At 45.5% G+C, this 17,761-nt stretch overlaps 1 protein-coding gene across 1 annotated transcript; it reads left to right on the top strand.

Moving 5' to 3' along the window:
* The first annotated feature begins 140 nt into the window (after positions 1–140).
* Positions 141–5,471, top strand: fbxo36b (F-box protein 36b). The gene is made up of 4 exons (XM_056293713.1): positions 141–236; positions 3,127–3,235; positions 4,665–4,837; positions 4,984–5,471. The coding sequence occupies exons 1-4, from the start codon at positions 141–143 to the stop codon at positions 5,278–5,280; spliced, it is 675 nt and encodes a 224-aa protein (XP_056149688.1). The 3' UTR covers positions 5,281–5,471.
* Positions 5,472–17,761: the final 12,290 nt, after the last annotated feature.

Here is a 17,761-nt window from a genome sequence, read left to right as displayed (position 1 = left end):
GCGGCCCTGAGAGCAGGATAAGCGGTTTGGATAAGGGATGGATTGAAAACTTACGAAACGGCAAAGTGAAGAGAAGAGGGCCGTCCGGTGACGCGGGAGATGCTTGTTGTCATGACGACGCACAGGACAAACTTTTCAACATGGCGCTACCTTTGCCAGACGTGTTATTTGAAATCAGTGGGCAAGGCCTTTCCCCAGATAAGGATTTTTACCATTTAGCTATCACCAAATCATATGTAAGTGTTTAGGTTACTTATAACAATTCGTATAATGCATACAATTTAACGCTGCATTAATTGTCGTCTTAAACCTAATGTGCATTTACTGAGTAGCCGGGTTAAGTTAGCTTAACAAGGTTAGCAAACGTCACCGATAACGTTAGCGCTCCAAGCGAGATAACTTTGGCTGGTTGCATTTTTTTATTTGGCTATTTTATGAGGATCGCGTAGACATTTTTATTACGATTATTACTAATGATAAACTTATGTGAAAATGCGATCTGTGAAAATGTCCTAGCCTCGTGTCACATATTGTCTCATGTCTACGGCAATATTAGTGTGAACATATTTATTTCTTTTCTTCTTTCACACTTAAGCGCGAAAGACCGAGAGAATTTCCTGTAGAATGTTGCGAGTAAATATCTCTGAATTGCAGATACGACGGAGAAAGTCTGTCTGTCTCTGTCTGTCTGTCTGTCTGTCTGTCTGTCTGTCTGTCTCTGTCTGTCTGTCTGTCTGTCTGTCTGTCTGTCTGTCTGTCTCTCTCTCTCTCTCTCTCTCTCTCTCTCTCTCTCTCTCTCTCTCTCTCTCTCTCTCTCTCTCTCTCTCTCTCTTTATATATATATATATATATATATATAAACTTTGTTAAAAGAAACACTCAACGGTAGGGAAAGTGCTCAACAAATAAGGAATAAAAGAAACCAGTTAGTCAAGTAAATGCTCTATGAGACAGTCCAAGCCCGTTTCATGCTATAAGCAACCATCAGCTGTACTAACTGGATTATATATACACATACACACACACACACGTATATATATATATATATATACAGTTAAGGTCAAAATTATTAGCCCCCAAGGAACTATGGAACATCCCAATGTTTGCATCATTCATAAAACGTTACATAGTAAAACATTCATCAAAGTTAAGGCCCCTATTTGGTACATTTTGGGATGTAAAAAAAATCTTCAGGTTTGCTTTATACCAAATGTAGTGAAAATTGAAGTGGTCAAAATTATTAGCCCCCGTGTGATTTTTTTGCTTTCAAAACACAGATGAGCAGTCGATCAGCTTTCAAACCACACCTGAGCAACCAATCAGCACTGAACTTTACATAAGGGACTCCAATGAACAGGGCTAGTGGCACTTGAACACTTGATTGAGAGGAACTACTCTTAAATTCTTGGTAAGACGTAATTTCATCATGCCAAAAAGTAAAGAAATCAGTCTGGAACTCAGAAAGAAGATAGTGGATGCTCATCTTAAGGGGGAAGGCTATACTTCCATTTCCAAGTGTTTCCCAGTGTCTAGAACAGCTGTATATTGCATCATTGCAAAGCACAAGGAGACAAATTCTGTTAGAAACAAACCTGGGCATGGTCGAAAGTGCAAGATTTCAAAAAGTTTGGTGAGGAAAATAGTCAGAGATGTCAACAGCAATCCCCGGATCTCTGCCAACATGATTGTTGCTGAACTGACTTCTGGACTTGATGTTTCAAGGAAGACTGTTGTGAGGGCTCTTCATTGTGGTGGGCTTCGAGGTCATCATCTAAGAAAAACTCCATTGCTCGCACAGTGGCACATCAAAGCCAGACTGAAGTTTGCCCATGAACATTTGAAACATGGGCATGAGTTTTGGAAGTCTGTCCTTTGGTCTGATAAGACTAAACTTGAGCTGTTTGGGCACATGAATGTGGCTTTTGTTTGGTGAAGGAAGGGAGAGGCCTTCAACCCTAAAAACACAGTTGCCACAGTTAAACTTGGTGGTAGGAGCATAATGCTGTGGGGCTGTTTTGCTGCTTCAGGCACAGGGAACCTTGTTCGGGTTCATGGGATCATGAAGAGAGAAGATTATGTTGACATTTTGAAGGATAATGTCAAGAAATCTGCTGCCAGTCTAGCTTTAGGTTGCTGCTGGGTCTTCCAGCAAGACAATGACCTGAAGCATACATCCAAGTTGGTCCAAAACTTTTTGAAGGACACCAAAATCAAGGTGCTGGAGTGGCCCTCTCACAGCCCAGATCTCAATCCTATTGAGAGAATCTGTGGCAGGAGCTCAAGGTTAATGTCCATGCTTGAAAACCACACAATCTGGATGAGCTGGAACAATTTGCCATGGAAGAATGGGCTAAGATCCCTCAAGAGACATGTGCCAACCTAGTTAGGAACTACCATAAGAGGTTGTTGTCAGTTGTGAGTCAGAAAGGTTACACTATTGACTATTGTCAGAGGGCTAGTAATTTTCGCCTTGTCATTTTTGTTTTTTCTTGTTTCAATTCAGTGCATCAGTAAAATATCCTAATCAAGCTTAGTGGAGATTTTGTCTTTGTTCTTTTGGAAGCAATTAAACTATAAACACTTTTGGTTATGGTAATTTCCATGGAAAAGTTAAGGGTTTTGTTTGATTTCATAAAGGGGGCTCATAATTTTGACCTTAACTATATATATATATATATATATATATATACACACACACACACACACACACGTATATAATTTCTTCTGTAATGTTGAATGGCACTCACATTTGCACAATTTGTCACTTGTCACATAGATAAAAACAAACAAAAAATTCATTCAAAGGTTTCCTTCTGTCCGTCTCGGTTTCCTTCTGTCCATCTCATTTCCCTCCATCGCAAAAGTAAATTCAGTAGAAATCTAGTATAAAACAGATGTGTGTGTACTTTTTACTACAGCAACCTACATTTTCTTCATACCAAAAAATAAACTATCTGGAAGATCTGTGAACAATTTAATAAAGTACTTTTGTCACATAACTAAGCTATAAACTAAAATGCATTGAAGAGGAAAACTGTATTTTACAATGCCTTATTGTTAAAATTTTGCTAACCATTCGTTGGTTATTAATGAGTTGTCACATCCCTGTGGATGTTGAATCTCTAGGTGACCTGGAGGTGGTGGAAGATATCTCTGAGGCATGACGGCAGGAACACAAAGCCTGGAGAGCTGAAGCAGTCCCACCAGGACTACCTGGATGACGATCAATTACAAAGTAACTAATCCCTATTCTCAGCCTCACAGTTACAAATAGTTCGAGCCTGATATTATAGATCCGGGATGGGCAACATGCTATAGAAAGGGCCAGTGTGGGTGCTGGTCTTTGTTCCAACCAAGCAGTTACACACCCGATTCTACAAATCAAGGTCCTTAGCAAAGACTATTGGTTGACAAATAGAATCAGGTGTGTAACTGCTTGGCTGGAACAAAGACCTGCACCCACACCGGCCTTTTCTGGATCATATTGCTCATATAGATAGATGCATTGCAGCCATTCATGACTGTGATCTAGATAGCCAGAGCGGTCTCAGTGGCCATGGGCTTGTCTATTATCATGTGGCTCCACAGAGGGCATTACAGCAGGATCATGGAAAATGCTATCATCTGTCAACTTCACTGGAGGGTACTGTATGAGTGGTTCTCCGTTCATAATTGGCAGAGGCATACTCCCTCTTTAAACACATGGTCCTTTTGAAAGGAGTTGAAGCTTCAGGTCACTCCATTGTAGCTGTAAAAGTAATGTGCAGTATAGGTTCTCTAGAGCAGCCCCATGTTAATGTATGTTTTTATGTTATACTTTAAAAAACGTAGCATAATATCTTTAGATTATGTCAATCCACCAGTAAATCAATCAAATGTTATTTATAGAGTACATTTCATACATTAAAATGGAATGCAATGTGCTTTACATTAAATGAAAGTGCACAGATGAAAAGAATATAATGATAAAACAAAGTAAATTAAAAGAATATAGAAAAATTTAACATTGATAAAACAAAAGAAGACAGTAATAAAATAGAATGACATGATTCAAAATTAAACTGACTTAACATAAACAGACAGAACCCATAAGTAACAGATTAAGCACTAATAAATGAAAGCAGAAGGGGTTACCCAAGGTGAAAGCACCATTAAAAAGATGTGCTTTGAGTAAACACAAGTTGGTGTTTATCCTTCGCCTGGTCCTCGTGTGAGTCTGCATGCAAGGCTAGACAAGGGTGACAGTATGCATCTCTTGCCCATGTGCTGATCTGTCTATTGTCTCTGACATACTGATGATCGCCACTTGTCTGTGAGTTTTGTGTATGGTCTGGGTAGATTGTAAAACTGAATTGCCCTTCTGGGATAAATAAAGTTGTCTGAATCTGAATCTGAATTTGGCTGTTCTCATTTCTAATGGGTGACAGTTAGGTTTAGGACCATATGTACAGATCGCTGCCTGACCATAAGTCTTTGCTCATGTTTTGTATATTTTCTATCTATGTGAATACAAACAAATTCCTTTGATTGGCATGGCAATAAAAAGTTTAACTTCTAATAAACTAAATTAACTAATAAAACTTTACTCCATGGTGGATAGGGGTTTCCAAATTAACACACGAAACAGATGGATTATGACACTCCGTCATCCTGGCTTCCCCTAGGTCAGGTCAGTATGGTCTTTGGTAACCGGATCAGGCAGTACACCCTGGCTTTGTGTCAAGGCCATTATGATTACCTGGAGCGCCTGCCCGACCCCTTGCTGCTCCGCATATTAGCCCACCTAGAGCTGGAGGATGTGAGGCAACTCGGACGGACCTCACGAAGGTTCTGGAAGGTGAGTGCGGTGGAGGTGGAAACAGCATTAGCCCAGCAGAACATGTCCAAGGAAGGGAAACACTGCCGAGGGCAGCCTGCATCTTGCTATTACACAATACACTCACATGATTGTGATATACGTTGATTTATAATGTATCCTGACAGCTGTGTGGGTCAGAGGCATTTTGGCAGCAGACAGTGCGGCGCTGCTGTGACACCATTTCACCTGAGGTCTCAGCCCTGGCCATGGATGTGGGCTGGCGGAGTATCTTCTTCACCAGCAAATTACAGGTGCAGAAGCAAATTAGTCGCTGGAGACAGAGGGCCAAGCAGCAAGAAGAGGAAGAAGAGGAGGAAGAAGAGGGAGTGGTCTGTTGCCCTGAAGCAAAGGGAAAGGGGCTGCTTCCCCAAACAGAACCTCCAGGTGAGGATCTGGAGACAGGGAGCAAACCATGCTGCTGAAACTTAGACACACCATGGCATTATCTTGATTTCCTGGTCCTGGCACTAGCAATAGCCAATCTCCACTTTGGTGTTGTGTCTCTCCCTAGCCCTTAACTGGAACATGTGTTTGGCTCATAGAGTAACCCTAAACTTGTACCTGATTATTCTGTGATGACCTGAAGCATAGGATATGTTTCACAGTGGCTTGCAATGGTAGAGAAGATTCAATTCCAGAGCCTGTAAAGACACTGACTGGAGGTTGTAATTCAATTTGGTACTTTTTAATGAATGCTTTATCCCTCCCCCCTTTTTTTAAGGAGAATTGGATTTTATTACAAGATATAGCTCTGTCTGCGTGGAGTAAGAGTTTGAGTTAAAATTTAGTTCTTCTCCAAAGTCTAACTACCTCAGCTTTTCAGTTATTTCCTGCCACATCAAGTCAAGTCAATTTTATTTGTATAACCCAATCAAAACAGTTGTGTTTTCCAGATCATGAATGTAGTCATTTGTTATGTGCCATTTGTTTGACCGTTACTTTTCTGAGGTATTTTTGAATATTTCGAAAGATGTGCATTGAAACCAACAAAAGTGACTTCACTGTGCCATGAGTCTAATAAATATATTTTAATAAAGCCAAATAGAGATCCAGATCACTATGTATTGGTGGCTGATTTAACTGACAGAGAAAATGTAAAAAGTTTTTTTTCCATAATTCAATCAAGTTATGCTTCTCAGGAAAATTTAATAAATAACATTAAAAGCCCCTTCCCATGAAATAGAGTAACCATATGACTCCAACTACTGGCAAGCTCTGATATTGTATATGAAAGTTTGAGAAACTCACACATTTCTGTTTCTTGATGAATAGCTTGACTTTTTTTCTTTAAAGAATTCATTGACGTCCGGGTAGCTTGGCGGTCTATTCCGCTGCTTAACAACACGGGGATCATCGGTTCGAATCCCTTTGTTACCTTCGGCTTGATTGGGCGTCACTATAGTCCATGGGCCAGACCGGATGCTGGTACCATCTGGGTGGGCAAATTCTAGTTGGGATTTTTTTATTCCTATACATCCCTAGTTTATGTTTTGATATGAAAGACCTCTCAGACTGGTAGCTTTTTAGTGGTTATCACCTCATGTAGTAAACCACCCCCTAAAGTAAACTGCATTTTTGCCGCAGGTGCATATCCTGGTTTAGGCTCATGGTCAAGACACTTTTCAATGTTTTATAATATTGTGTTTGGTATCATTTTAAAGGGTGCTCTCTAAGCTTTCATTTAAGCCCACTGCTGAAGCTCTCTGATAAACATATAGTTCACTAGAGCTCTTCAAACCATCAAAAACACAAATTTTTCTACAATTTTCGCCTAGACTATACACTTTATTTAAGCTCCGTGGTATCAGGGAACATCAGAGACACAAAAGACAAAAAGTGGAATACTCACAGGACTCCAAGGATTTAGGAAATGTATACTATATCCATACTATTTCATTGTTAGATGTGATTTCAGGCCTAAAATAAGAGGGATGACTCTGGCTGAAATTTCTCAAGTTGTCTTCATAGGTTTGTTAGGTAAATGTAAAATTGTGTTTCCATAGCTCTTTAAGTATGCCTTGCCAAGTAAGTGTAAATGTATGAACATTTTTGGCCACACCTATAGCAGGTAAGTAAGGTAGGTAAGTGTATAACCATGTTGTTTCCACAGGTAGGCTATAAAAGGTAAGTAAGGTAATAGGTGTATAACTATGTTGTTTCCACAGGTAGGCTGTAAAAGGTAAGAAAGGTAGGTAAGTGTATAACCATGTTGTTTCCACAGGTAGGTTATAAAAGGTAAGTAAGGTAGGTACGTGTATAACCATGTTGTTTTCACAGGTAGGCTATAAAAGGTAAATAAGGTAGGTAAGTACAATATATGACTATTTTTGTTTCCACAGGTATGTGAGGGAAGTATGCCAGGTAAAGTTTGTCAAAAGTAGTTTAATTTGTTAAGATGTACGTATATGAACAACAGTATTCAAAATGTGTCCAGTCTTTCAGAACAATATTAAGACAATTTAATCTACCCTTCCTGAGACACCATGCCATCTGTGACTACAGTTCAACATCATCAACATCACTGTCATCCACATCTGAGTTCGTCAGCTGTGCAACAGGCACTTACTCACTGCATTGGTTGGAACAAGTTTGTAATTTACACAGGACTTCAGGCCGTTGTTGAGGCATGTGCACTCTGGTAGCTGGCACGACCTCACACACTTGCAGGACATCAGCTGCAAGACAGCATCTGGTGCTGGAGAACCACGCATCCACTGGATCTCAAGCGGCTCCTCATCGTCTGTGGTCCATCCATGGTCCTTGGGGCTTGGTACAGATGGCTGGGCTTGAAGAGACCATTTCCAGATTGCAGCCTGATAGTTGGCACGAAGAGAATGCATTAATAGGCAATCCTTCCATGTTGGAAGTTGACTAGACTCTACCTCCCCACATTTGGTGCAGAAAAGTTGGTACCGAAGCACGTTGACATCTGTAGTGTGTGTGGAGGGGTACATACATGTGGCACGTGATTTCCTGCAGCTTCTTGAAGAGCTCATCAGACACATCCCAAGCATGGCCAAGTTCAAGGAAGGCTTCTTGGTATGTCCTGTCTGACATCTGTTTGAGGGTGCTCACTTTCCCACCTCCTGCAAATGGGCTAACAGTGTCGCAGCCGGTGAATACATGCATACCAATCAAGGCACCATCAACACTATCTCCAAGTGACTGGGAGAGTTTGGTGATGTCCAGGAACCTTGTCCGGCTCTGTGTGCCACATTTTTGGTATACTTGGCATGGGATGTCTTTACTCAAACCTAGAGTCAGCACCAGATCATCTGTGTCATCAGCTGTGATGATCACAGCCTTGTAGCCAGACTCCGCCGCTTGACGAGCATGCAATAGCATGCAGGTGTCAGCCTCCTCCTGAGAGGATTTGAGCTGTGTTACTTCCTCCCACTTGTTCTTGCTGATTTTGAAGCAGACCTCTTCACAGGTAACATCTAAGGTCTTGTCTTTTAGCTTTTGTCTGTGCATGGGTGCTTTCCATTCTTCAACCAAGAACTTGATTAGACTGGTTTTGCTGGCAGCACTGCAGAGTAGTTTTCTCCACTGCTGGATGTTGTGGCCAGAAACAATACTCCTGAACTGGATCCCCAAGTCTGCACCTCTGTTTACCCTTTCTGCATCTTTGATTGACATGTCTTTGTAAACATCAAAGACCACATCAATGCGTTCACTCTTGGCACCTTCATGTAGGACCCTAGCTAGTGTTGATTCTGCCAGCTGTGCAAATGTCTTGTCATTCCCTTTCATCTTTTTCACCAAGCTCATTCCATCGATGATAATTGTTGATGGTTCTGGAATGACTTCTGCTGGGGCAACAGTCTTTTCCAACTCTCTGGCCAGAGCTGCCTTGTTAGTCTTACGGAGAGATCCATCCCCATTAGCTAGGGCCCATGGCAGTGGTCCCAGGGGATGAGCTAACACATCACTCATATGTAGCTCTCGGCTCTGGGCCACCAGAACCATGTGGCCAAACAGATTCCTATCTGCCTTAAGAACTACTTCCTTGGCTTGCCCTTTGCTGCGTGGTTTCTTTTGAATCTCTGAGAATGTTTTCAGCTTCTTTTTTTTCCATCTTGTCATGGAACTGTGTAATTGGTGGTGTTGTCTCAAGACGTTCATGTTTGAAGGCTTGATGTGCTTCCTCTCCTATCTTTTGGGCCTCAAGCAGGTCATTGGCCACATCTGGCGGGGCAACAGTGGCACTTGACAAGTTGACAAACTCATATTGGTCTGGACTCAGCAGATTCACCCAGCAGTTTTCCAGGATATCAACAATGGACTGTACATCAGCCTCATCTCTTTTGATCCAGGGCAGTTGTAAGCCCGGGTGATTGAGCTGAGAATCTCCTCTACCCACCATCTCCCTCAGTTGCCTCAGGTAGGCACTGCGGTACTATGATGTTAAGTAGTACTTGGAGACAGCTGCAGGCTTGAGGCTGAAGCTTTTTGTTCCTCCAGGTGTTTGCATGTCCTTGTTTACTGTCTCCTCGATGGTCTGATCAACAGGAATTCGCCCAAAAGGATTTTGGCTGCCAATTTGGACAGAGAAGCCTCCCTGCAGAAAGTGGGGATGCACTTCAGGGTGTTCCACAGGCAGTTGCGTTATCTTGGCATTGTAGTAGGACAGTTAGTGAGCGTAGTTGAGCTTGTCATAAGCAAAACACCAAGGGATCATCTCTCAGATGCATGCAAGATGCAACATCCAGTTGCCTTCTCTGGAAGCTCGAATGAGGCCCAACATAATCTCTGTCATATCAACGTATGACATGCAAAAGGCTGAAGGACCATGCTGGGTTCGGAGGGAGTCTAGGCAGACCTGCAACAGTTCCATGGTGTGGTTGATTGAAACATTCTCAAGAAGTTGTTTGAGTCTTGCCTGACGGAAGTCACAATGGAAGTTGTCGATGTTATTCAGGGCTTCTTCAAGGTGGAAAACCTCTGTTGGATGTTGGTCTTTAAGCCACAGAAGAAAGCCTTTCCAGGCAAGCCCCATCAGTGCTTCGTAAACAAGCTTGTGTAGCTTGACAGCTCTGTTGTACTTTCTGCCTTCCAGTGACCTATACTATGTTTATCATAGAGCTTCACCAGTGGGCTTGAATGAAAGCTTAGAAAGCACCCTTTAAAATGTTACCAAACACAATATTATAAAACACTGAAAAGTGTCTTGACCATGAGCCTAAACCAGGATAGGTACCAGCGACAAAAATGCAGTTTACTTTCAGGGGTGGTTTACTTCATCAGGCGATAACCACTAAAAAAGCTACCAGTCTGAGAGGTCTAGCATATCAAAACATAAACTAGGGATGTATAGGTATAAAAAAATCACAACTAGAATTTGCCCACCCAGACGGTACCGGTATGTCATATTGTAGTGGGAAATGCCTGGGGATGTACTTGGAATGTTGCACTGGGCTCGTGCAGCTAGAGGACCAATCACAGGTTAGCTCGCGCTGTCACAGACGCAACTATATTAGACACCGCGGGAGAGACAAAGCGCCAGAACTGTTTAGTAACCATATCGTAGACTGTCACCTTAGCGTGGGATAGAGCAGGGAAACCTAGCGTATCCTGGGCTAGACAGTAGATACGGTGGCTAGCAGTGGTAGTGTTAGCAGCAGACTGCCTCGGTACCTGTAGCTAGCTGACTACCCCCGAGAGCTTCCCCAGAGAGACTGAGAGAGACATTCACCCGGTCACACCGGAGCCAGAGTACAGAGAGAGAGAGAGACACGCACCCCGGAGAGCAGCCATCCATCTCCCGCCCCGCCTAGAGCTCAGCCGTCCTGTTCCATCACCAGCCCTGGTCCCAAGGTGAGCTTGCTAACCCATTAGCACACGGCTAACTAGCTAACTAGCAGGCTAGCCCTAGCATTGGCGCAGCTATCTAGCTAACGGTGGTGAAGCCCGGTTTGTCGCACCTAAAAGTCCCCGCCTCCATCCATAGTTACCCGGGCTATAGAAAAACCGCGACAAGTGGTGTCAGAAGTGGGATAAAAGGTTGGGATTCGCCATAATCTCAACACCGGAGGATCCTGCCCCGGTCACATGGCGGCATAATTCAGCCTGCACACTGTGAGCTAACCCAGCTAGCAAGAAGCCATTTTGAACTTCTTCGTGAAGTAGAACCCCAACGAAAAAAGTGAATAAGAAATTTCTTTATGAAGTGGAACCCAAACGAAAAAGTGAATAAAAAGACTCATTAGTTTCTCAACGCCATTCACACTGTGAGGATATTGTTTCACCGAGTTTCACCCTGAAAGTGCACAAAAGGACGTCCAATGGCGCTAGCTAATTAGCATTGACATTCTGCAGCATTTCAAAGCAGCATTTAGCAGCTTTTTGGCGGCATCGCTATAGCTAGCCAGCAACTGAGTGAGTCAGCCATTTTGTGAAGCACTGTAATTTCTTCAGTAGTCACGTAAATCAGTGGAAAAATAAAAATGTCACAGGACAAAGAAAATGTAAAAGAACAGTCTGAGTTGAGTCTGGATGGTGCTGGTGTGGGGACAGAAGACCCCGGAGAGCACGCCTGGATGAAGCTCCTCCTGGCGCAGATGGAAACCATGAACCAGACCCAGGTTCAGATGCAACGCCAGATGGAAAACATGGAACGCCAGACCCAGGTTAAGATGCAACGCCAGATAGAGATGCAGATGGAGGCCCTCACAGCGCGTATCGATGGACTAGCGGAAGCGGTGGCTAAGCGATCTCGTCCCCCCACACCTCCCATTCAGCGCACCGATTGGGCCCGTCATCGTTCAGATATCCAAGGTGAGCCTCCCGGTTTGTCGCCCATCGCTCAAGTAGTGAAGCAAGGGGTTTCTCCTAGTAGCCCTCAAAGCGATAGTGGTGTAGGGTCGGCAGGGGCTGTGCTCGGAGAACGAACTAGCAGAACGGTGCAAGACATGAGCCTACTCTCGCAGTTCATCCCGGCCCGGGAGAACCCAGGGGCCAGACAGCGAGACGGCACTGATCACCTGTTGCCAGCAGCTATGGCCGCAGTGGCTAACTTGAGCGACCGGCGCAACGAGGAGACGCCAGCCAGGCCGAGCAGCAAAGCGGCCCAAGCAGCCCTGCGCTATACAGGAAATGGACCCAGTGAGCCCGCACCACTTACCAGCACTCTGATCGGTCATGGTGGAAAAAATGGAGCGACTGCAGTACCACCCCCCGACGGGATGCAGGGTGGCCAAATGTCCCTGAACAGCAACGGCGGCTGAAACCTGCTGGATGACAGCGTTGGAGGGCAGGCAGGTTCCTCTAGAGGTCAACAGAGCCAGACAGGAGACCTTCAAAGTCGGAGCGGCAACCGAAGCTCACAAGGTCCCGACCGAGGACACGAAAATGACATCAAGCTTCTCGCCACTTTTGATGGTAAGGGCGACTGGGATAGTTTCGTTGGACCATTCGAACGGATGGCGAGAAAGAGGGGCTGGACCGACGAGACCTGTTTGGACGCCTTGTATCTCCGACTGAGGGACAACGCCATGTCTTTTGTCATCGCGCAGCCGGCTCCGATAAAAGATGACTACCACGCGCTCATCACCCAGTTACGCCGCCGCTACGGTAAAGAGCTGCCTGAGGGAACTGCGCGCCGTAAACTCAGCGAGGTTAAGCAGGCCAGAGAGATGACCCTCTATGAGTTTGGCGAGGAAGTGAGGAGACTTGTCACACTGGCATACCCGCAGGTTGGTGTTACACTGCAGGAGGCCTACGCTGCAGAAGCCTTTCTGCGCGGGCTGAAGAACCAAAACATCGCGTATGAAGTCCTGGGGGCAGAACCCAAAACACTAGCTGAAGCAATCAGGAAGGTTGAGGCACGCGAGTATGACTTTAAAGCGACGCTGGGGCGAGAGGTTGAAGGAAAAGGGAGAATCCGGCGAGTAGCATGGGAAGACGAGCGGCGTCGCGATAGCCCTCCAAGTCCTCCGCCGGTAGGAGACAGCATGAGCACCCCCGAGCTCAAGACCCTGGCCAGTGGCATCGACAACATTAACAAGGTGAAGTTGCACAGGCACATCAGCCCAGACCACCTACTCCAAGTGTGTTCTAGAGTATGTCCACTGCTGGAGAAAGAGGTTCCTGCCAGCGTGCCTGGTCTCCACAGCATCCTGGGAGCCGGCAGGCAGAACCTCCTGCGTACCAACAAGAGCTGCAAGCATGTTGTGTGGAAGGGCTCAGCGCTGGCTGCTCTGCACTGTGGACGACCCCCAGAGCCTCCTATTATCTATGGGAGTCCACCCAATATCGTGGAGACGAGCAATGGGCGTCGGCTCAATGGCTCCTACCGTCTACGCCAGCTACTGCCTACAGCTGTCTACCAGCACATGAAGATGCACAAGAGGATTCTGGGACATCTCTCCTCTGTCTACTGTGTCACCTTCGACCGCACCGGGCGACGCATTTTCACGGGCTCAGATGACTGCCTGGTGAAGATCTGGGGCACTGATGACAGGCGCCATGCTCTGTTGTCTGCTCCAGCACCAGCCATAGGGCCGCAGGAAATACCTGAAGGAGGTCCTCCCGCTGCTGACATGGAGGAGCCGGGGGCGCAGAGAACAGAGGAGTACGAAGGAGTGACAGAGCAGGAGGAGATCGATGAAGACCTTGATCTCCGGCTGGAGGACCTGTTCCACGCAAACGACGATGGAGGACCCAGCACACCAGGCTCCCCGGCTCGGTTCCAGCCGCTCCAACACACTGCTGCCAGCTACTCTTCAGGCGAGTCGACAATCACCCAACGTCGTGGGACAGCAGCCTGTGCTCCGGGCGGGCAGTCCAACGCCCCTGACCCAGAAGGAGACGAAGCCGACGCCGCTGAGTCCCATCTCCCGTACACCACCAGACGGGGCCGGCCAGTCCGGAGGCCCGCCTGGCTCCTAGACTAACTTTGACGGACGTGACTAGTTGACTTGGGGGTTACTAGGCTAGTCACAAGAGTCCAGTATGGATAGCGACCACCCACATTTGTTTGACGCCCTTTGTTCCGGGCCTAGTTCATTTCGCGGGTGTTCTGTCCCGTTTATCGTGTTAGATTAATCAGACTGATCTTTGTAGTCTGTTGTTCATTTATGTTGAAGGGACTCAACAGTGCTGGAGGGGGGCAGTGTAGTGGGAAATGCCTGGGGATGTACTTGGAATGTTGCACTGGGCTCGTGCAGCTAGAGGACCAATCACAGGTTAGCTCGCGCTGTCACAGATGCAACTATATTAGACACCGCGGGAGAGACAAAGCGCCAGAACTGTTTAGTAACCATATCGTAGACTGTCACCTTAGCGTGGGATAGAGCAGGGAAACCTAGCGTATCCTGGGCTAGACAGTAGATACGGTGGCTAGCAGTGGTAGTGTTAGCAGCAGACTGCCTCGGTACCTGTAGCTAGCTGACTACCCCCGAGAGCTTCCCCAGAGAGACTGAGAGAGACATTCACCCGGTCACACCGGAGCCAGAGTACAGAGAGAGAGAGAGACACGCACCCCGGAGAGCAGCCACCCATCTCCCGCCCCGCCTAGAGCTCAGCCGCCCTGTTCCATCACCAGCCCTGGTCCCAAGGTGAGCTTGCTAACCCATTAGCACACGGCTAACTAGCTAACTAGCAGGCTAGCCCTAGCATTGGCGCAGCTATCTAGCTAACGGTGGTGAAGCCCGGTTTGTCGCACCTAAAAGTCCCCGCCTCCATCCATAGTTACCCGGGCTATAGAAAAACCGCGACAATATTTTGGGTCTTGGCCCATGGGCTACTAGGCTCGATGCATTAATGTCGTGCTGCGGAACTTCCGGGCGTGTCTTTATAAGAACTTCCGGTACAACCGGATGCTTACGTCCTACTGAATCATTAGTTAGCTGCTAATTTATCTGTCCGAAATCTTAATTTCGTCCGAAAAATCAATGAAGCAAACAAGGTAAGAAGGGGCGTTCGAGTATCAACGCCGTGAAGCAGGCTCCACCGAGCACTGTTATGTGCCACAGTGTGCAAATTCGGCGCGCTATAATTCTCTTAAGTTTCCATTCATTCCCTAGTAACTGCGAGGAAAGAGCTAAGTTGCTAGCGAAGAGTCAGAGGGATGCATTCACCATCACCAAGAGTACAAGAGTGTGTAGTCGGCAGTTTGAACTGGGTGATTTCGCTGTGCCAGTTACAGGTGTGTTAGGGAGGTGTCTGACTTTCTGTCTATATGGAGGGATCCGACGACGACTTTATAGTTCAGTGTCTAGTTCAACGGTGACGGTTACAATCATACAGTAGCTAGCTCCGCAGTAACGACTCGTCTGAGCGCTAAACAGACTGACGATTATGTGGTTCCCCTGCGCCCTCATGCGTCAGATGGACCAATCAGCGCGCAGCTAACTTAACAGCCAATAGGAGTGCTTGTATCACATCAACCTTATAGCCAAACGGGCTATTATATTCTACAGAATATTACGTCCCCCTTCTTAAGAAATTGAAATCAACATTAGACTCCCAACATTAGTAGCACATGTCCTGTATCAAACATATGAACAATCAGGACGAAAGAAAACACATTTTATAGTAATCACTGATAGAGTCAATCAACTCCCATATTTTCGTAATGTGTGTGTGTGGTGTTTGTGTGTTAGTTAGTTAGTTAGTGTAGATAGCGGGACCGAAAACTAAAGCACTTATGATCCTAATTCTTTTTGGAGGTGGTAGGTATTGTCTCAGAGAGTAAGGGAAAAATCCCAGAAAATTAAAATTATGCATAACTATGCATAAATATGCAAAATATGCATTTTTCTAAAAATGGCTAAAAACCACTTTTCTCGGCATTTCAGATGATTCTGAGCATATTTGATTTTTTTCACCTATATAAAAAAAATTTTCTGGGACTTAGAAATGTTTTGGCATTATGCAAAATATATGCATTTTTGCAAAAATGCACTTATGATCCTAATTTTTTTGGGAGGTGGTAGGTATTGTTCCAGAGAGGACCAGAAAAATAGCAGAAAATTAAAATAATTATAATAATTATGCATAATTATGCAAAATATGCATTTTCTAAAAATGGCTAAAAACCACTTTTCTCGGCATTTCAGATGATTCTGAGCATTTGGGGGGAGGGAGTTGGAGTTGGGGGGTAAACCACTTCTCGGCATTTTCAGATGATTCTGAGCATTTGGGGGAGGGAGTTGGAGTGGGGGGGGGTTTAGGGGCAGGGGGAAGGCGGTTAGCTGGCAGGATGAAGAGGAGGGAAATTTAGACGGGTGGATAACCAAACCGCTACATTGTAGCGGGGTTCTTCTAGTACTCTTATCATTCATTCAATATTACTGTATGCATATTAAACTACGGTAAGTAATCAAACACTTAAGCGGTAATACAAATCACAAGAACATTTTACAATAATTTTTTTTTACATTTTTTAGATAAGGGCAGCGATCCGCCTACACCCTTGTACATTACATGTCCAGAACCTCTCTGGGCTTCACTGCTCGTCCATACCTTGTCTGGTAGGGGACAGTCTCTGAGGCTGTCTCAGCCGAGGCATGTGAGACGTGTGGTGTGTTGTGAATTGTGAGTTGACCGTAGTTCTCGTCAGTGCCTGTGTTGGTGTGAATGTCAGTGTGTGTTTCTTTTGTGTCCAGGAGGTGACGTTTGTTTCGTCTGTACTCCTGTCCTTCAGCTGTGCGGACGTGGTAGGATCTGTTGGTATCCGCTGGCTGGATGACAACTGCTGGTTTCCAAAAGCTGTGCTCCTGGAGTCTGATGTGTTGTCCTTCGTGCAGCTGTGACATCGGACATCGGACAACGGACATGAGTACCTTTTCTGCTGCAGCTGACGTTGGACTCTCCTGGCGTGTGTGTCTCTGTGACTGACGACCTTGGGCTGAAGCTGTTGGTGTGTGTTGGGTAGAATTGAGCGTAGACGACGACTCATGAGCAGCTGGGCTGGTGATCTGAAGCTATTGACAGGTGTGTTCCGATACTCAAGCAGACTCACGTAGGGGTCTCTCTGGTCAGCCATGGCCTTTTCCATCAGCAACTTGGCGATCTGTACTGCCTTTTCGGCGAGGCCGTTGCTTTGGGGATAATGCGGACTGGTAGTCGTGTGGGTGAACTCCCAAGTCTTTGCAAAGGTCTCAGACTCCATACTTGAGTACTGAGGTACATTATCCGAAATAACAGTCTCAGGTATGCCGTGTCTGGCGAAGGTTGCCTTCAGCTTGTGTATCACAGCTGAGGATGTTGTGCTGTGTAGCTTGTCGAGTTCGAAGTATCTGCTGTAATAGTCCACTGTGACGATGTAATTGTCATGATTCCAGGTGAACAAGTCAGTAGCGACTACTTGCCATGGCCTGTCTGGGATCTTGTGGCTGATCGTGGGCTCTTTAGTGTTTGACGGTCTGTAGGTGAGACAGGTGGGGCACTGTCCAACCTGAAGTAATACTTGGGGTAGTATTGGTCGAGGATCAATGACCACACCGGGTTATAGAATTCAGGTTTAATCGTGGCTCAGTAGGCAGACATAATAACCATACATGGTAGTGGTGTAACCATAATAACAGTCCGGGTAGTACATATCACCTAGTGTAGTTCCAGTGGATATACATGGCATTATATCACTACATCCCCCCTGTTTAGTTTTCAATTTTTAAAGTATCAAAATACTCTAGAACATTCCAGTGTGGTACAATCATTGATCAGCATTGTACAGTCATTACACAGAGGTTGCCTTCTCTTTTTTTTTAGACAACACACTCAGAATTGTCCATCTCAAAAAACAATAAACATATTCAGAGCCCTCCTTTTGTGTGCGATTGTCTCTACTCATAGTCCTTGTAGTGAGCTGGTTTGGAAACAGCTCTTCCATATCTTGTGCGTACTATCTTGTGTGTTTCACAGGTTTGTCTGAAAGAAATTCCAGCTGCATGAGTGTCA

This window comes from Lampris incognitus, chromosome 14 (genome assembly GCF_029633865.1).
Source record: "Lampris incognitus isolate fLamInc1 chromosome 14, fLamInc1.hap2, whole genome shotgun sequence".
NCBI lineage: Eukaryota > Metazoa > Chordata > Actinopteri > Lampriformes > Lampridae > Lampris > Lampris incognitus.
The sequence above is the reverse complement of the archived record's forward strand: the minus strand, read 5'-3'. Positions and strand labels throughout refer to the sequence as shown.